General features: G+C 36.4%; 1 protein-coding gene across 1 annotated transcript in view; it reads left to right on the top strand.

Moving 5' to 3' along the window:
• Positions 1–21,461, top strand: part of C1H1orf87 (chromosome 1 C1orf87 homolog) — an 80,158-nt gene that overhangs the window by 12,310 nt on the left and 46,387 nt on the right. The window contains exon 2 of the mRNA XM_057710548.1: positions 8,282–8,498. Coding sequence (XP_057566531.1) covers positions 8,282–8,498 — 217 coding nt within the window. The remainder of the gene's footprint in view (positions 1–8,281; positions 8,499–21,461) is intronic.

Here is a 21,461-nt window from a genome sequence, read left to right as displayed (position 1 = left end):
ATCATTTGAGATGTTTGATAAGAATATAAATTTTCTTGTCCTGCTTTCAGAAATTCTGATTTAATAAGTTCAGAGCGGCCCAATTTTCTGTCTTATTATCTAGCACCGTGCACAATTCTGACCCTCCTCAGGTGGTCTGAAGCTCAATCACTGGCTTTTTCTCCAAGAACAAGCCCTTCACTCTACCTGGAATACTTTCCCACCTCTTATTTTCTCTTTCAGCTGCTATCTTATAAAGCAGTTCCTTCATGGAGTCATTTCCATTCCTCTTTAGCAGATTTGGTGTCAGCCCTCTGTGACACTATATCTCTGTTTTCACAGTCTATTTTTTCACTTATCACATTACACTATAATTTTCTGTTTCAATGTCTGCTTTCCCCACTTAACTATGAGATCTTAGAAGACAACACATTCTGAAGACAGTGAGTGGATTGGATCCTCACAGTAACCCTGACTCAGAAGGTAGTAACACGTAGCTGAAAAACAAGTAAAATAGAAGAAAACATTCATGGTATAAATACGTCTAATGCTGTAGAATTGGATTTACGTGTAAAAAGAAGGTTTCAGAAGAGTAGGTATGTTGGGATATCATCTTCTGTCAGTTAATTTATCTGAAGAAAATGAAAATACTAATTCGGAAAGATATATGCATCCCAATGTTTATAGCAGCATTATTTACAATACCAAGATACGTAAGCAACCTAAGTTTCCATCAACAGATGAATGGATAAAGAAGATGTGGTATATATATATATGTGGTATGTATTATTTAGCCATAAAAATGAGATTTTGCCATATATGACAATATGAATGGACCTGGAGGGTAGTATGCTTAGTGAAATAAATCAAAGAAAAACAAATACCGTATGTTTTCACTTATGTGTGGAATCTAAAGAATAAAACAACTGAACAAATATAACAAGACAGAAAGGGACTCACAGATACAGAGAACAGACCAGTGGTTGCCAGAGAGAAGAGGGCTTGGGGGAGGGGCAAATGGATGAAGGGGTCTAAGAGGTACAAACTACTAGGTATAAAACGTGTAGGAAATGTACAGAACAGGGAATATAGCCAATATTTTACAATAACTTTATATGCAGTGAAGTCTATAACAATAGTGAATTATTATATTGTACACCGGAAACAAATATGACATTGTAAGTCAACTATACTTCAATTAAAAAAAGAAGAAAAAGGGGGGAAAAAGTTAAATCATACCAAAGAACAATTGGTGAGGGCTTCCCTGGTGGTGCAGTGGTTAAGAATCTGCCTGCCGGACTTCCTAGGTTGCACAGTGGTTAAGAATCTGCCTGCCAATTGCAGGGGACACAGGTTCGTGCCCTGCTCTGGGAAGATCCCACATGCCACGGAGCAACTAAGCCCGTGAGCCACAACTATTGAGCCTGTGCTCTAGAGCCCATGAGCCACAACTATTGAGCCCATGTGCAGCAACTATTGAAGCCCACATGCCTAGAGCCCGTGCTCCACAACAAGAGAAGCCACTACAATGAGGAGCCCGCGCACCACAATGAAGACTAGCCCCCGTGCGCAGCAACTAGAGAAAGCCCGTGTGCAGCAACAAAGACCCAACACAGCCAATAAATAAATAAAATAAATTTAAAAAATTAAAAAAATTAAAAAAAAAAAAAAGAATCTGCCTGCCAATGCAGGGGACACGGGTTCAAGCTCTGGTCCGGGAAGATTCCACATGCCACGGAGCAACTAAGCCCGTGTGCCACAACTGAGCCTGGGCTCTAGAGTCTGTGAGCCACAACTATTGAGCCCAGATGCCACAGCTACTGAAGCCCACATGCCTAGAGCCCATGCTCCACAACAAGAAGCCACTGCAATGAGAAACCAGTGCACTGAACCAGTGAACTGTAACGAAGAGCAGCCCCTGCTCGCTACAACTAGAGAAAGCCCGTGCACAGCAACAAAGACCCAATGCAGCCAAAAATAAAATTAAAAAAAAAAGAACAATTGATGATTGAACTGGTTACTAATTTTGCAGCCAAAATGGCCCTAATTTGAGAAACTCTTTTTATTCTGTAAAGTAGTATAGTGCAAATTCCATGAAAACTGCACTTTGGTTATTTTCATTGATGTCAGAATGTGGCTCAGTGCTATCAAGAGAAAAATGAGATACCTTAGAAGTAACTTGGGGAATATTATGAATCCCTTGTCTCTGGGGAGATACAAACCAAGTTGAAGGATGGCCATCTGGGTGTTCTGAGAGGGACTTTATGCTTAGGTTGGAAGATGGACTTGGTATTTTTATATACGTTATTTTTTCATTAACATTTTAAAAGAGAATCAAAATCTTATTGTTTACCGGTAGCCAATTGGTTTATTATGGGTGTGAAATTGAGGAGACATGTGGAGGAAGGAGTACATGCTTTGGAGCGCTACAGACCTGGGTCTGAGCTCTAGATCTCTACTTATGATCAGTTTATCAATGAGCAATGTACTTAATTTCTCTAATGATTCGTTGTCTCATTGGAACAATGATGATCATAATACCTGCTTTTCAGGATTATTAGAATAACATGAAAGGATTTGTGTGAACGTATTCACGGTGGCTAATGCATAGCAATGAGCATTTAGGATGTGTTAGCTAGCATAATTACAATGACAAAGGAAGAATTCAGGCATAGGTTTGGGAGTTCAAGTACTTTAAGAATCTTTCTGAAGACTAAACGTCAATGGTAATACTATATGGATGGCTCCATGGAGTAAACAAACAAAAGAAAAAAATAGAGGAAAAAACCCTCACGCTTTATCACAACAGCATTTGCTGCGTTAGCACAGGCTTTACGTTTCAGCTTCCCCATGGAGTTTGGTGAGATTTTCAGCCGCACTCCTCTCCCCAGTCCCACTTTATTTTTTATTTTGTTGTTGCCTTTTTAAAAGAGAAAAGTCTGGTTGTGCCAATTATTTGTTATTACTTCCAAATAAGAACATGCTTTCATTTACTGAAATTAGATCCCCATTCACCATGTTGGCACACTCTGGGCCGTCTTCTCCAGAGGGTTTGAGGCCTGTTAGATGGTACGCAGTTGGAAAATGGCAGCACTGAGTCTCTGCCAAGGCTGGCAGACCTTTAAGATGGCATCTGGTGACCTTTTTGCTGAGCCCCCTGGGTCCGCCATTTGTGATTTGATGTTCTCAGCAGGGGTGCAATCCAAATCAAATGTGAGATCTAGTGAGATGGAGTTGCATGGGAGGTGGGGCCACTGTGGGATCTGTACATTGCTTTGGGCAGAGGATGCTACCAGACGCCCTTGCAATGTTTCCTTCTAAACTCTGAGCTCTACGAGAGGGTAGCACTAAAGGGCTACTATGCAGGAAAAGCCCAGTGTGAGAAAGGGAACAATTGGACAGTTTTCTCCTCATTTATTTATCATCCAGCAATACTGTCATCCTCCCTAATTGCTGTAGTTCCCAGATGACACTAAACTCTTCACAGCATCCCTGAGAGCAGCAGCTGAGGTTAGAAGTACATATGAGGAAGCTGGCTGGGTCTTGCTTCCAAGATAATACTGATGGCATTTTTTTCCTTCTTTTGAAATGGCAAATTTCTGTTTACAATACTGCAGGTAGATAGCACACAAGCCTAGAAGAAAGAACAGTGGGTTTGTGGACAACGTTACAACCAATGTGTGTTGACGAATTGTGCTAACAGCAAACACATGCCGTTTCTCAGCTGGGGAGTCTTTTTCATGATAATTTTAAAGTGCTATGTATGTTGTTTGTTTGTTTTTTTTTTTTTTTAAAAACAGCTTTCACTTTGAACAGATTTAACAGGTTATTTTTGATTTTACATCTACTGTGGCTGTTTCAACAGGCAGTTACATTTCACATTTCTCAGGCAATTCTGTCCTGAGGCTGCCCACAAAGAGATTTTGAAGGCGATTGAAGCAAAGATGATTTATCCCCCTTGCCTTCATCCAGAAGAGTTAACCTTCTGTCCCAGGACCATTTTTGCTTTTAAATCCTACACTTCCTTCTTGCCTCCTCCTCTAATTTCTGTTCCTCACATATTCCCTAACTTCTATGGATCCTTTCCTGACTCTACTGGCACTTGGAACAATCGAGATGCAATCGAGAAGACTTAGACCATGTGGATGTATCCATGTAGAGCTGGACAAATCATGTAAACTGTCTGAACCTTAATTTCTTCATCCTACAATGAGAATGATATGAACACCTACCCATAGGACTGATCTAAAGAGTCAATAAACAAATGTTTGTAAATGTCTATAATGTGGCTGTCACATAGCTAAATACTCAGTAATACTATTATTTTTGCAACTGTTGCAAACCATAGTTACTTATCTTTCTGAGGAACTTCAAATAGCACTGATTCTTTGTAACGTTCACTTCCCATTTATTTACATACCAATTAGGTATATTTCATATTATTTATGTAAATTTTATGCCAATTTCTTTTAACACTTTATAGAAATATACCTATGTAATACATAAAAGTGCACATAAGTATACCATTCACTGAATTTTCAAAGACGTGATATACCCTTGCAACAAACATCCAGATCAAGAAATGGAATGATATTCAAAAAAAAAAAAAAAAAAAGAAATGGAATGATACCAAAATCCTAGAAGCCCCCCTGATATTCCCTTCTGGACTTTATACCTCCCCCCAAAGGTAACCACTATCCTGACTTCTGGAAGTAAGTTTATACAAGTTGTTAACCTTATTATTTCTGTTAATTTTGGACAGCCAAATGAAATTAAATTTCTTGATGACAGGGACCGTATATGTCTTCTCTCATTGCAGGAACTATGTGTTAAATATACACTCTTCTTCTAATATCCCCATTTTGCTCTATTGCCATTTGACTGCACCTGTCTGGCAAAGCCCCAGCCCTGGACGAGTCCCGCTGTCTGCCTTCCTTGCATCTCTGCAAGGACTACTGGGCATGTGCCCTCTCTGACTGGTACTGCAAAATCCATGGTCTTCAACCTTCAGTGGTCACTCAGTTGAGCCCAGCCAACCTTCCTTCTTTTTCTGATCAGCTACCTTCTACTCTTTATATCAGCTACTTCAAGCTGTATGCCCTTAATTCAGACTTCTTACCCCAGCGTTTCCTTTCTTGAGACCCAGCTGGTAACCATACCTTGTATGTCAAAAAGAAAATTCAAGCTGTCAGCAATTTGGTCAGCTCCTGTCACCAAATGTTAAAATTTGCCTACACCCTCACCCATCTTCCTACTTCCCCACCCTGAGGTTTCATTTCTGCCTCTGTTCTCTCAGCAATATCCCATCTTACTTTGTCAGGGTTCATCTTATTTAATTAATGATATCCTCTCCTTTTCTTTGGTCAGTTGGCTCTTCATTTAAATATATTAAAGTCCCTACTGTCTATAGTTTCTTTTTTTTTAATTTTTTTTATTGAAGTATAATTGATTTACAATGTTGTGCCAATCTCTACTGTACAGCAAAGTGACTGAGTTATACACATATAGACATTCTTTTTTTTTTATATTCTTTTCCATTATGGTTTATCACAGGATATTGAATATAGTTCTCTGTGCTATACAGTAGGACTTTGTTGTTTATTCATTCTATATATAACAGTTTATATCTGCTAATCCCAAACTCCCAATCCTTCCCTCCTTCACCCCTCTCCCCCTTGGCAACCACAAGTCTGTTCTCTACATCTGTGAGTCTGTTTCTGTTTTGTAGATAGGTTCATTTGTGCCATATTTTAGATTCCACATATAAGTGATGTCATATGTATTTGTCTTTCTCTTTCTGACTTACTTCCCTTATGATAATCTCTAATTGCATCCATGTTGCTGTAAATGGCATTATTTCATTCTTTTTTAAGGCTGAGTAGTATTCCAAAGTATATATGTACCACATCTTCTTTATCCATTCCTCTATTGTTGGACATTTAGGTTGTTTCCATATTTTGGCTATTGTGAATAGTGCTGCTTTGAACATAGTGGTGCATGTATCTTTCTGAAATACAGTTTTGTCTGGGTATATGCCCAGGAATGGGAGTGCTGGATCATATGGTAACTCTATTTTTAGTTTTTTAAGGAACCTCCATACTGTTTTCCATAGTGGATACACCAATTGACATTCCCACCAGCAACGTAGGAGGGTTCTCTTTTCTCTACAGCCTCTCCAGCATTTGTTATTTATAGACTTTAATGATGGGCATTCTGATCAGTGTGAGGTGATATCTCATACTTTTTTTTTTTTAATTTTATTTATTTATTTATTATTTTTTGGGGGGTACACCAAGTTCAATCATCTGTTTTTATACACATATCCCCGTATTCCCTCCCTTCCTTGACTCCCTCCCCCATATCTCATACTTTTGATTTGCACTTTTCTAATAATTAGCAACATTGAGCATTTTTTTATGTGCTCACTGACCACCTGTATGTCTTCTTTGGAGGAATGTCTATTAAGGTCTTCTATCCATTTTGCAGTTCGGTTTTTTGTTGTTAAGTTGTATGAGCTGTTTGAATATTTTGGACATAAACATGATAACAATAAAGCCCTATCTGAACCCAACATCACACTCCAGTCACCACCCCATCTCTCTCCTCGCGTGCAGCCAAAATTCTTCACAGAGGTATTTCTACTTTCTACCTTTAGTTTCCTTGTCCCCTCTCTTTCCTCAACCCACTTCAGTCTAGCGTCCACCTCTGTTACCTCAGGAAGCTCCCCTTATCAAGCTTCCTGACAATATCCTTATGGCTTAACTCAACAGAAAGTTTTCAGAACTCACATTTCTCAGCAGCACATGTTACTGCTGACTATGTCCTCTCTCCAGAAACATTCTCTTCACTTTCCTGCCAAGATCACACTCTCCTGATTTCCCTTCTACCTTACCTACAATTTCCTCTAAATTTCCTTTTAGGGCTCTTCCCTCTGTAAATGTAGGTATTCTTCAAAGTTCTTTCCTAAGCCTTCTTTGCTTCTCATGCTGCCATGACTAAGAGGATTCATGTAAAATATATACATATGTCAAATCTTGGCCTTATTCAAATCAACTATTGTAGCAATTGTTTTATGCTCAGATAACACAACATGCTTTAAAATGGGTTCTTTTCACTGTGTCAGTAACAACAGCTAAAATTTATACAACCCTCTAAGCATAAGGCACAGCTATTTTTTAATTTATTTTTCCTGATAATAAAATAACATTTTCTCATGTAGGAAATTTAGAATAATCGTTTTATAAAATATAATATGATGTAATATAGTATAATATAATATCCTAACTTCTATTAGGAGATACTTACTGTTTACTTCTGACATATTTCCTTCTAGATATATTATATACTCTCACACATAAACAGATATATTTATGTATGAATTTATATAGTTGAGATAATTATATTTTTCATTTATTTGTATAACTAGACATTTTCTTTTGTCATTAAAGTTATTCATGCTTCTTTTAATGGCTCCTTACATTCTCTCATATGAACATAGAATGAAATACTTAACATATCCATCTATTACTAAATACTTAAAGTTTTAAAAATTTCTTTTTCTGCATTTTTTCCTTAGTACACATTCTTAAAAATTGATTTACTAAGTTAAAAAGTTTCAGCTTCCTGACTCAATATGTTTAGTCTGGTCATCCATTATAAGAATTATATCTATTTATGTGACCTTGAACATTTGAGTTTCTTATTTCCAAAGTTTTCTATATTTAAAACAATGCTGTATAATTGTTTTGACTTATAAATCCTTAGTTATTAAACAAAGTTGAATAGTTTTTAGATTTTTGTTTTTTATTTAAATTTCTTTGAGTCATTCCCACAGGTTATATTTTCTTTTCTTGATTTAATATTAAAATTAAATGGAGGACTACTGAGAGAAAAAGAAGCTTCACAGTGAGGCAATTAAGGAGAGACACAGAGCAGAACTGGAGCTGGCAAACTGCTTTGACTTTCTTCCTTTTCTAATCTGCAAACACTGAAAATACCTATCAGACTTGTAAGTAAGAAAGATATGTAGGGTTTGTCTTTGACACTACCATTTCGTACAGCAAGGGTTTTGGAGCAGATGGGTAGATTACGAATATGAAGATGATAAAGCCTGAGAAGAGAATGCCATGGCCTCTCTATGTTAACTGATCTCTAGACAAATAATCAACGTTTACTGCTTCATTCCACCATGCTGAGTTACCAAGGTTCCCACCTCCAGACTAACACCTTCCTTTTCTTAGGCCAGCCTAGTGCAGGTAGAGTCTGCCCTGAGTAACAGAAGTGCAAAACTGTTTCTTCACAGCAAGGAGAATGAGAACTTGAAGGCAGATACTCAAACAGTGCTCCAGAAATCAGTGACTGGTATTGCAAAGCAAATGAGCAGAGACCCTCCAGCTCCTACGAATCCCACAGATCATCAAATCAATCGTGACCCAGATGATGTGGAAGAGAGCAAGCACCCAGAGGACAACCAGAAACTCCTAACAGGAGCACTCCATTGCAGACTTCTGGATGGCAAAGTGAGTGACAGTACCTGAACTTTTCTTGGTAACTGGCTAGGAAAATTTGGAGTTAAGTTGGAAACATAGATTCACACCAACACACAGTTATACTAATGGTAATATTAATACATTTTGCATCAGATAGAATTAGAATCATTTTTTTCAACCTGAAAATGAATTTGAGGTCATTTTGTATACTGCATCTTTGCTGACCACTAACTGAATTGGTCAACTTACTTTATGCGTGACTCAGTGATAGTTATACAGTGATGTGTCACCACACATACAGATTTGGGGTGTGTTTGAGGGGGAGGATTTGTCTGCTTTAACATTACAGGAAGAGATAATTTTTTTTTCCAAAATCCAATGAAATCATGTCTAGATATCAAAAAATTATCAGCCCTAAACTATCTTGATAGAAATATACATCACTGCACTCTGTTAAGAATCAACCAAACAATTCACAACAAACTAACTTGATAGTGATAAACCTAAATGATTAGTAATTTGTAACTAAATAGCAAGAGTAGCAGCAATCAAAAACTGCACCCAAACCAAGACAAACTAATGATTCATTGATAACAAAGTACTATTTTCAAAAATTGCTGAAATTGCAATTAAATGGATATATGGAGGAGTTTTGCAGTACTGCCGAGTATGAAGTGACAGCCAGATATTTTAGTAGAATCCTGAATTAGAATCTGCAGTAAACTCTAACATAACTATTTTTAGTTTATAATTTTAATAGCCCTTACTAAATCACTCAGATGTTCACTAGTTTTCGGTCATGAGACTATAAAAGCCTGTGGATTTGTGATCTTTTGCTCATGAGAACTCTGCAAAGATTATAATTTGGAATGGTTATCAGTCCACCAATGGAATGGAAGAAGAATATAAGAAGAAACTAAAACTCAATCAAAGAAAAATAGTGGTATATTTCTTTCTCGTCTTTCTTCCATGCATAGATACCGAATACAAATCATTATGTATATATTCTTTTTTATCCTGGTCTCTTAGCTTCATATCAAGAATTCTCCCCCTGGCTTCAAAAAATTCATCCTAAGCATCATGTTTAATGGCTCTATGAGAATCATACTCAGAACCAACACATAGATAGCATTTAATATGTGCCAGGCACTGTTCTAAGCTCTTTACACATATTAACTAACTTACTACTCCCAAGCACCCAGTGAGGTAGGAACTCTGATTATCTTCAGATCACAGATGAAGGAACTGAAGAACAAAGAGGTTAAGTGCCTTGCCCAGGTCATAAAGCTGAGAAGTGGCAAAGCCACAGCTGAGGCGCAGCTTCTAGATCCTTAATCCCCAAACTGTATTCATTCTTTTCTATGGCTGTAACATGGCTCGTTTAACTAATCCCTTATTGATGGGCATTTAAGTCATCTCTAGTTTTTCTCTTATAAATGAAAATTTGTTTCTTGACACTCTCCCTACCACATCAAGCTACCCATTTGGGGTACTGTTTCTGCATTAGCCATTGTAATAGGCAGAATGTTCATTGGGTAAGCTGTTCTTGGACCTCTACCATCTGGATTCTTTGCTAGCTCTGTAGTGCCAGAGGGAGATGATTTGTCCCTCCTTTCGCAGGATTTAAGGGGATTTCTTATGGGAGGCTCAGCAGGGCTAACACCTAGCCACCAAACACAGCAAGACCTCGTGAGAAGTGTAGGGCCTGACTAATTGGTTCTGTCTGCCGAGTGTATGGTGCCGGCCGACCAGATGGCAGCCACAGTTGCCTGGTACAGAGACCCTCATTACCACCTTGACTAAGTGGTAAATGGAATCCTGCCACAGTGAAAGAAGTAAACCAATCAGAACTACTTCTAGATTCTTATTCCTCACACATAGATGAAAATAAGCTTTCCTGCCTGGTGTGTAACAGGCAATCTGGACTAGCTGAATTTGCTCTAAAAGAAAAGTAGCTGCTAAAAACTTGGGCTAACATGGGTGAGTACAGGCAAGTGTGAAACTCTGTTCTAAATTACAGATAAATTTGAAGAGTATCATTAGTAGAAGGTAAGTAAAGCTGAAAATGTTGAAAATCCATGGTTTTATATATCCAAGAACAGTAAGATATCTTAGAAATCAACAAATACAAACTTCCATTTCACAAATGAAGAATAAAAGGCCCAGAGAGCTTAAAGGATGGTTCAAGGTCTTACAGGTAGAACCTGGCTCTTTTCACCGCCAGCCCTAGGATCTAGGATCTTTTGTCTCTAAATTCTCTACTTACGTGACTTTGAAAATACGTATATGTTGTTTACACTGTTTCTCAGAAGCATCAGCTCTGCCTTCTCTCAGAAAATAAAAAAGAATGTGTGACTAGCAACAAACTCAGTAGCACAGTTTCAAAAATAAAAGTGTGCTTTTTGCATCTGGCAGCATGAAAATGAAAGTGTTAGTGCTTTAATTTTAATAATTATCACAGTTGATTGGTAGTATGTTTTTTTCAAAGCCATTTTGCATATTTTATCTTGTTTGCTCTCCACAACAGCCATTGAGGTAGGTAGAGACACATGATGCTATCCTCATTTTATAGATGAATAGACAGATGTCAGGGATATTTCCACTTGACTGTACATTCGCAGCTCACATTCAACAAGTTCAAAGCCAAACCTTTGCTCCTGCCCTTCTTCCTGTGGTCTGGGTCTCACAGAATGGTCCCACAGCTCTCCCAATAGCACAAGCAATAAACCTGGGCATGCTTTCCTCCTCTCTGTCCCCAACTCTGATATCCAGCTGATCACTGAGCCCTTTAAATTCCACTTTTTTATGTCTCTCAAAAGTGTCCTCTTACTTCTGTTTCCTCTGCCATCATCCTAGTCAGACCACCATTACATATCAACAGGAAGATTTTAATTATCATAAAACAGGATTTATTTTTCTATGCTTCCCTTTCTTTATTGGTCAGCTGTGGTAATAATAATGCTGTGTGACAAACAACCCCAATACTCAGTAGTTTATAACAATAATCATTTATGTTCACATCACATATGTCAGTAAGACAGCTTTTACTTATTCCAGTAGGACTTTCAAGGCTTGGCTCCAGACTGCAGGTTTGGTTCAGGTCTGCTCTGTTTTCCTTATTGTTTTGAATCTAGTGGGCTCCTCAAGGCAAGTTCTTTTCATGGTAACGGAAACATTTCAAGAGGACAAACTCAACCACAAGTACATTTTAAGTCTTTGCTAATGCTATATCCACTAACATCCTACTGGCCAAAGCAAGCCACATGGCAAAGCACAACACCAGTGGGGCAGGCATATAGATATGCAATCTCTTTTAGGAGGAATTTCAAAACCACTGATCAAGTGTAGCCCCTACTTAAAACACTTTAACACCACAGTTTTATCATCATTGTCCTAGCAGACAATTCAAACTCCTTGACTTACCATACCAGCTTGACTCTGTTCACTCTCTACTTCTCTCCCAACCCCACCTTTCACTAAACTGAACTTGTGTGTCCCAAATAGAGTTCTGCTTCCTTTTATCTCCTATCCTTTAACTGTGCAATTCCTTTTATGTGAAATTCTCTTCCCTCCTTCTTTAACTCCTAAACATATCGGGCTCTCAACACAGATATCAGGTCTATCAAGAAGCATCATTGTCTGATCACCAAAACTGCCTTTTCTAAGGTACGTCTAAATCAATCTGTGCATACCTGTATAGCAGATGTTGTTATACTGTTAAAATAGTTTGTTTCCTTATCTGTCTCCTTCCATGAGTCTGTAAATTCCCTGAGAATATTCACTTTTGTTTCCAAAATGCATCTCTCTATATGTTAACCCAAAGCCAACATATTATTTAATGGAGAAATACTAGAGGCTTTCACATTAAAGTCAGGAGAAGTCAAATCCACTGGCTTTTAATGTTCTGTTGGAGGTGTTAGCTAACATACTTAAATAAGAGAAAGCAATCACAGGCATAATAATCAAAAAGAAAGGAAAAGCTTTTCAGATGATATGATTATATATATAAACTCTAAGAACTTCTAATGAAGAAACTATTAACACAATAAGAGAATTTGGTGAAATAGAGTATAACATCAGTATCTACAAATCAATGGCTTTCATATAGATATATAAACAAAAACTAGTTAGAAGATAAAATGGAAAACGCCATTTACAATAGCAAATACTTGGCTAAATTAACTAACTAAATAAATAAATATGATGCCTAGGCATAAACTTAACAAGAAATAATGTCCAAACATTTATGAGGAAAAATATAAAATACTCCTGAAAAACGTGAGTATATTTGAAGGAAGGAAAGGCATGCTATATATGTTCTTGTGCAAAAAAAAGTTAACATCGTCAATTTCTATCAAAATCCCAATGACCTTTTTTTTTATAAATATATAAAAACTCATTCTGAAATTCATATGGAATCTCAAGGGACCTTGAAAATCCAAAACAATCCTGAAAAAGAACAAAGCTGGAGAATTCATACTTTCTGATTTCAAAACTAACTGCAAAGATACAATAATCAAAATTGTATAGTACTGGCATAAAGGTAGACATATGGACCAATGAAATAGAATAGGGAGTCCAAAAATAAACCTTCAAGTATGTGCTGAAATGATTTTTTGACAAGGATGACAAGATGATTCAGCCAGGAAAAGATGGTCTTTTCAACAGGTGGTACTGGGAAAACTGGATATCTGCATACAAAACTATGATCACCACATACAAAAATTAACTCAAAATGAATCTATGACTTAAATATAAGATCTAAAACTATAAAACTCTTAGAAGGAAAAATAGGGAAAAACCTTCACATTGAATCTGACAATTTCTTGGATCTGACCCTAAAGGCACAGGCACCAGAATAAAAAATTGACAAACTGGATCTCATGAAAATTTTTAAATGTTGTGCATCAAAAGACACTATCAAGAGAGTAGAAAGGGAGCCCACAGAATGGGAGAGAGTATGTGCAAATCATATATCTGATGAGGGATTAATGTCCAGAATATATAGAGAACTCCTAAAGCTCAACAACAACAAAAACAACCTGATTCAAAAATGGGCAAAGGCCTTAAGTAGACATTTCTCCAAAGAAGACACACAATGACCAATAAGCATATGAAAAGATATTCAACATCACTACACATTAGCAAAATGCAAATCAAAACTACAATGAGATACCACCTCACTCTCTTTAGGATAGCTGAAACAAAGTTAAAAATAAAAACAAAGACAAAAAACAGAAAATAACAAGTGTTGGCAAGGATGTAGAGAAATTGGAACCCTTGTGCACTGTTGGTGAGAATGTAATATGGTACAGCCACTGTGCTGCAGTTTCTCAAAAATTTAAAAATAGAATTACCATTAGGTCCAGCTATTCCACTTCTGATAATACACAAAAGAGTTGAAAGGAAGGTCTCAAGGAGATATTTGTACAGCCATGTTCATAGCAGCATTATTCACAATAGCTAAACAGAGAAGAAACTCAAACGTCCATCAGCAGATGAATGGATAAGCAAAATGTGGTATATGCCTACAATGGAATATTATTCAGCCTTAAAAAGGTAGGAAATTCTGATACAGGCTACAACACAGATACTTTTTCACATTTGCTAAGTGAAATAAGCCTGTTACAAAAAGGCAAATACTGTATGGTTCCACTTACACAAGATACTTAGAGTAGTCAAATCATAGGGACAGAAAGTAGGATAGTGGTGCCAGGGGCTGAGGGAGGAGGGAATAGGCAGTTGTTTAATAGGTACAGAGTTTCAGTTTTGTATGATAAAAAGAGTTCTGTTGATGTACAGTGGTGATGGTTTCACAACAATCTGAGTAGACTTAATACCACTAAACTGTGCACTTAAAAATGGTGAAGGTAATGAATTTTATGTCATGGGTATTTTACCACAATTTTGAAGAATGGGAAAAAAACATTAACAAAATCAAGATGTCAATCCTCCCTGAGGTAATTTATAAACTTAATGTGATTCCAATAAAAATAGTATCAGATTTTTTTGTTTTGTAACTAGTCAAATTGGTTATAAAGTTAATTTGAAATAATAAACAAGCAAGAATAGTCAGTAAAGCCCTGAATAGAAAAACAGTGGGTACATGGCTAGCATTACCAGATATAAAATGTAAAATCTCTATCTCTAAAATAGTGTTATTTTGGCACATAAATAGATGAGACTGATAGAATTGGAAAAAAAAAAAAGTGAAGAAATAGATCCAATGGCAATTTTGTGTATGAGAAAGATGACATCACAAATTAGTAGGGAAAACATAGACTTTTTAATAAGCAGCATAAGATTATCTAACCACAGAGAAAATTTTTAATTGTGTATATTCTTCATGTATTTTACATGTAATGATGTATACCAGGATATATTCCAAATGGATCTGAGATTTAATATAAAAAATAACTACAAAATAGTACGAGAAAATGAGCAATTTCCTCTATAATGTGAGATAAGGGAATATTTTCTCAACTATGACTCAACATGCAGATACAATTAGAAAAAATGTGATAATTTTGACTATACATGTGTGGCCAGAACCACTGTCAGCAAAGCACATAGATACTTAACACACTGGGGGAAAAATCTGCAACTTATATTATAGATAAATATATCCCTAACACATAGAATCTGCTATCTAAGAATTAAGAAAAAAGACAGTAAACTATTAGAAAAATCAACAAAATATAGGAACAGATAATTCACAGAATGATAAATGTAAATGACCCTTAAACATATCAAAATATATAGCCTTGCTCTTAATAAAAGGAATATATAAATTAACACCACCTTGATATATAATTTCTCACCTATTGCACTGGCAAAAGTCCAGAAAATTGACAACATACTTTGATAGAAGGTAAAGGAAATTTAAAGCGAAACAACCACTTTGGAAGAAAATTAGGCAATAATTAGCAAAACTACTTCTGCTTCATTTTTTGACATGAAAATCTCACTTGCAGAAATCTATCCCAAAGGTATATTGGAAACACATTTCAAATTTATGTAGAAGGTATTCATTGCAGCATTAATTATTATATCAAAAACTATAAGCAACCTAAATTTCCATCAATAAGGGACTGGTTGAATAAACTAAGGTACATCTATACATGGAGTATTTTAAAAACTTTAATAAAACTGTAGAAAGGAATGAAGAATATCACTACGTACATGAATCATATATATATACACATATACATATATATACACATATACATATATAATGGTATGGATATATTCATGCTATATATAGTTGTATGGAATAATATAGCTAGATATATTATTAATTAAACAAAAGCAAAGTGAAGAAAATATGTAGATTATGCTTCCAAATATCTATCTATTATCACTTATGTTTTTAAAAATGAAGGAATTAATAAAAACTTTTTTTTAATGTTTACCTATTGGGACTAGAGGGAATATGACGGAGGAATCAAGACTAGAAACCACAAATCTCTGAATAAATCTTATTTTGTAGGTTTGGCTTTGGAACTATTTAAATATAAAACTAATTTAAATACTTAAAAAAATCAAGTCAAAAACTGAAAACAAAATAAAATAAATTTGTTTTAGTTACTGATTGTTGCACAACAAATTGAAAAGGTGGCCACTTAAACCCATAAACATAAATTGTCTCACACTGTTTCTGAGGGGCAAGAATCCAGGAATGGCTTAGATGAGTGGTTCTCACTCAAGGTATCCTATGAATTTCCATTCCAAATGTCAGCCAGGAATGCAGTCCCCTGAAAGGCGCATTTGAGTGGCTATTGACAGAGGTCTCAGTATCTTGCTGGCTGTGGCCAGAGATATCAGCTCTTGTCTATTTGAGCCTCTACATAGGGCTGCTTGTAACATGGTATCCGGCTTCCCCATATGAGTTATTCCAGAAAGAGAGAGAGAGGGTGTGTGTGCAACCAAAACAGAAGCCCCATGTCTTTTTAATAACCTAGTCTCAGGAGTGACATACCATCACTTGTGCAGTGTTTTTCTATTGGTTATCTAGACTAATTCTAATTAAATGTGGAGGGGGAGGACCTGCACAAGAAATGGGTAGTAGGAGGCAGGGATCACTGGGGCCACCTTGGAGACTAACTACCACATGAACCTATGTATTAATTGACAGCAAAGCCAAAGAGAGTGGAGCTATGGTAAATAACTTTAAAACATAATGACTTCACTGTATGTCTCTAGTAGGGTATATACTCTAAGGAAAAATTTTTTGAGAAGATACCGGTAAAGGTTTTCATTAACCATTATGTTGATGCTGTTCTTCTGTATGTGTGTTGTGGGGTAAAGTGAATGAGTCACTATCTTGGTGGTTTGGGGATTTGGAATGTCTGGTATAGGAGAAATGAAATATAGCTATGTTGATGAGATAATATAAAACTGCTATACTCATACATCTGATTTGGAAATATCAGTATGAACTCTTTTTTAAAAAAAATACATTTCCTAGCTTTTTCTATTGAAAAATGTAGAAACAATCCCATAGCAATGAGTACCCTAGCACCTGCATTGTGTTCAGTAAATTCTGAAGGCTGATTCCAGCTCTGAGCCTGTAACATCTACTTACACCAAAAGCAATGAAGATACCAAAGACCTCCCAAGACTCGTCAAAAAAAGACTCAGGATATAACTTAAAATGGCTCCCTCTTAAAAAAAAAAAAAATTAAAGGCTCTCACTTGTCAAAGTGGGACATTCTGGATATCAATAAAAATAATAATTATAATAGATTTAAAGGTATTCAAGATGTTTAAATCCATAAATTTATAGTGATTTTTAAAAACAAAAACAATTGATCACGTCTAAAGAATGCTAAGAAACAAACTATTTTTAAATTAGTACATAAAAGAATCAAGCATTTTTTCAATGTGCCTTTTCTCTACAAACTGTATTTTAAAGATAATTATTGATAAGGGACAGTCTTTCTTTAGAGAAATATTACTGTCAATAAATGAGAAGTAACAGTAGAATAAGAATACTACTATTTTACAATATCCTAATGAAAAAGAAATGGACTAAAGCAATGATTATCAGTGCCCATGAATATCACAAAAAGGAAGACAACCTGACAGCATTTGCTTCCACAGGAAAATACACCAACTATGAAACAACTGAACTTGACTGTGATCAAGATTCTAGACCTAATAGCTGTTTTACAGGAAATATATGGGACAATTTGTTAAACAGCAACAAAATACAGACTGTGGAAAACTTTATAGGGCAGACAACTCAGCTTCCTCAACAAATAAATTGCGAGGGAAAAAAAATGCAAAAAGAAAGGGGGGGAGAAGGAAGAACTAGAAATTTTAAAAGATGTAAGTGATATTAGCCAATTGCAATATGTGGATATTATTTGGCTCCTGATTTAAATAAACAAACTAATATTACAATTTACCAGATAATTGGGGGATTTTGAATACTCACTAGGTAGTTGATGATATTAAGGAATTTTTGTTAATAAAGAATTTTTTAGTGTAATAATGTCATGGTGGTTATGTTGAAAAAGAATCGTTATCCTTTGGTCAGTGGTTCACAAATTTTATTGTGCATTAGAATTACTGGGGTACTTGTTAAAACACAGATTTCTAGGCTCCCACCCTTAGAAATTCTCACTCCGTGGGTCTGGGGTGGGTCTTGAGAATGCACGTTTCTAACAAGTTTCCAGGTGATGCTGAGGCTTCTGACCCAAAGACCACACTGTAAAAATCACTGCTTTATAAACACATGCTGAAACAATGCAGATGAAAAAGCACACTGTCTGAGGTTCACATCATCTCTGGTGGGGGGTGATGTGGGTATAAATAAAACAAGATGGTCAGCTGATAACTGAAGCTTGGTGATGAGTATATGGAGTTTCATCATACTATTCTCACTACATGTGCCTATGTGTAAAGTTTTGCATAATTAGAAGTTAAAATTTAAATAAAATATAAATTTTTACAGAAATAAATAAGCCAAATGATTAACTCTAATATTTATTGTATGAATATGCTTTAAGTATATATTAAAATTATATATATTAATTTGGAAATACTATTTTTTTCAATTCTACATTTTCTGAAAAACTATCAAATACTTTACATGCATCTTTCTCACGTTTGTATTTATTACCACTAGTGTCCTTTTTTGGAGCCATTTAGCAGCTTTCTAGAATACATCAAGACATTGACCTAAGTTATTTAAGAAATAGAACTTTTCAACTCTGCTTTTGATGCTGTCTCTGTAAATTTTCTCCCAAGTCACAGCTATCCATTGCATAATAGTAAGATAATTTGTTGTGTTCCCTGGTCTTGGTGCGGAGTCTTCATGTCTTCAACAACGTAACCACTTAAAAATAGTTTTATTTATAAGCCATCTCTTTAAAAGACTTGTCTACACTTCCAACACCTGCATGTTCTAACACCCCAAGGATGGCTGCTGAATCTGTGTTAAATTTCTGTGCTTCGTTTGCACTTATTCTTTTAGGTCAATATTACAAAACTAGCGTCGCTTGAAGTCATTTCAGGCTGTGTCATCCATCCCCAAGCAGTATTTTGTGATTCAAAGTAAAACAAATGAGTACAGCAAAAACTGGCACAACAGTGTAAAGCAATTATATTCCAATAAAGAGCTTTAAAATGTGAAAAAAAAAATAAAATAAAATAAAACAAAACAAATGAGAGAAACTTTTAGTTATCAGAGACTTTATAGGTACTTGGACAACTCCTGAAGTCAGAAAAATAGTGATTCTTGGTCAGAATTTCCCATTTTATCTTCTCTGACACTTTAAGAACACTCTTTGATTTTGAAAAACAGCCCAGGATGATTTATATCAGTAAAGGGAAAAGCCTGAGGCCTGGCGTGCCCTTGGCCTGAACGAGACATCATCACCATTCTGCCACTGTCTTTCTCTGTTTCTTCTTCAAATTCAGAGCTCTTCTTGATGCTGGGGGTGTCAGCAGGATACAAGATAGTCCTGGCCCACATAGAGTTCTTTTTCTTTTTCTATTTTAAGATTTATTTTTTATGTACTTATTTATTTTTGGCTGTGTCAGGTCTTCGTTGTGGTACGTGGGATCTTCATTGAGGCATGGAGGATCTTTTATTGCAGCACGCAGGCTCTTGGTTGCAGCGCACAGGCTTCTCTCTAGTCGAGGCATGCAAGCTCAGTAGTTGTGGTGTGCGGCTTAGTTGTCCCGCAGCATGTGGGATCTTAATTCCTGGACCAGGGATCGAACCTGCATCCCCTGCATTAGAAGGTGGATTCCTTATCACTAGACCACCTGGGAAGCCCCCACATGGCAGGGGGAGGGCAGATTTATAACACTTAGGATTCTCATGGAGTCGTGTTCTTTAGTCCGCTTCATTCCCATTTATACACAGAATTTATTGAGTGCCTTTATCTTTGGCAGTAGAGATACAGGTGAATGAGGCAGGTATAACTGCTGGCCACCCCTCATAGACCTTTTGGAAGGAGATACACAAAAAATAGCAAACAAATACATAATATAGTTGTAGAATATACAAAATATTTAAAATACATTATGGCATTCATTCTTCACAGCATTCCTGGGAGTACAATATATTTTTCCCTTTTCATAGGTGAGGTCATAAGATTTAGTCTGTGAAGTCCAGGTCAAAAGATCTATGAGGGACAGTCAGCAGTCATACCTGTCTTGTTCACCTGTATCTCTAGTGCCAAAGATAAAGGCACTCAATACATTTGGTGTATAAATGGGAATAAAGGGGACTAAAGAACACCTTGACTCCATGAGAATTGTAAGCGTTGATAAATGCTTCTTTAGAATACTGTAACATAGAAGTCTATCAATTCTCAAAGGCAGAAAATATTTATATGTACTTGAAAATATAAATATTTTATATTACAAGTAATTTATAAAGAAATGTATTGTTTTGAGAACACTCTGAAATACCTAACCAAATACCTTACAGAATAAAACTGTTCTGTAGATGGACTGTGGAATCTCTCTCATCCCAGAGGAAAGGTGAAAAGCAGGGTTCAAATCTTATCTGCACAATTTCCTAGGAAGTAAATTTTGGGCAAGCTTAGCCTAGACCTAGATCTACTAAAAACATTCCCATGACTCCCCATTGCCTTTAGAATAAAGCACAGATACTAACAAGACTTAAGGCTGCTCACCTCCTTTCTCCTGCCTCCCTCTTCAGCCTTGCCTTTTGTCTTTCCCAAAACTTAGCCTATCCAAACCCAAATCTAACTCATCTTTCAAGCCTTGACTTAAATGGCATTGCTTCCGGATCTGGACCACCAAGTCCAGGTTGGATGGACTCATGGACTGTTTTAATAGTGGCCCTTACCATCCCATGGTGTACTGTTATAGTTGCCTGCCATGCCTCTCACCATCTGCAAGCTCTGTGAGAGCAGAGGTCATATCTGTTTTGTTCACTGTAGGGCCTATCACAGTGCCTGGCCCAGCCTAGGCAAGCCATAAATACTTCTTAAATGAAGGAATACAGTTACTTGACTTCTGTAAGTCTCAGTCTTCCAAATATAAAAAGGTACAAATACTACCTACCTTATAGGGTTGTTGTAAGGATTAAATTGAATGATATAAACAAAGTACTCGTATGGTACCTTGTAGAGCATATGTGCCCAATAAATGTCTTGTTATTATTATGCCTATGTTAGAACTCTCTGCCACTCCTGCTCACTCTGCCCACTCTAGAGACCCTCTTGATTTTTCTACAAAATGGTTCATGACTATAAAGCCTCTGCAGTTGCTATTCATACTGATAGGTTATTCATAAAACTATTAATTGAGTATAGACACGCAGTTTTCAGTGAATCCTTCTGATAATGTCTCCTTTCAATTACCTGATGTAAAAATATCCATGTGATTCAATTTGTAATCAGGATTTTATTTTAATCAGGTATGGCAAAGTGACAGATATAGAGGCCACTGACTTTGAAAGAATTACTTACGTGTCCCAGGGAAAAGGGGGCATGCCACACCATGCAG

The sequence above is a fragment of the Hippopotamus amphibius genome, chromosome 1 (genome assembly GCF_030028045.1).
Source record: "Hippopotamus amphibius kiboko isolate mHipAmp2 chromosome 1, mHipAmp2.hap2, whole genome shotgun sequence".
Lineage (NCBI taxonomy): Eukaryota > Metazoa > Chordata > Mammalia > Artiodactyla > Hippopotamidae > Hippopotamus > Hippopotamus amphibius.
This window is presented reverse-complemented; position numbering and strand designations above follow the sequence as displayed.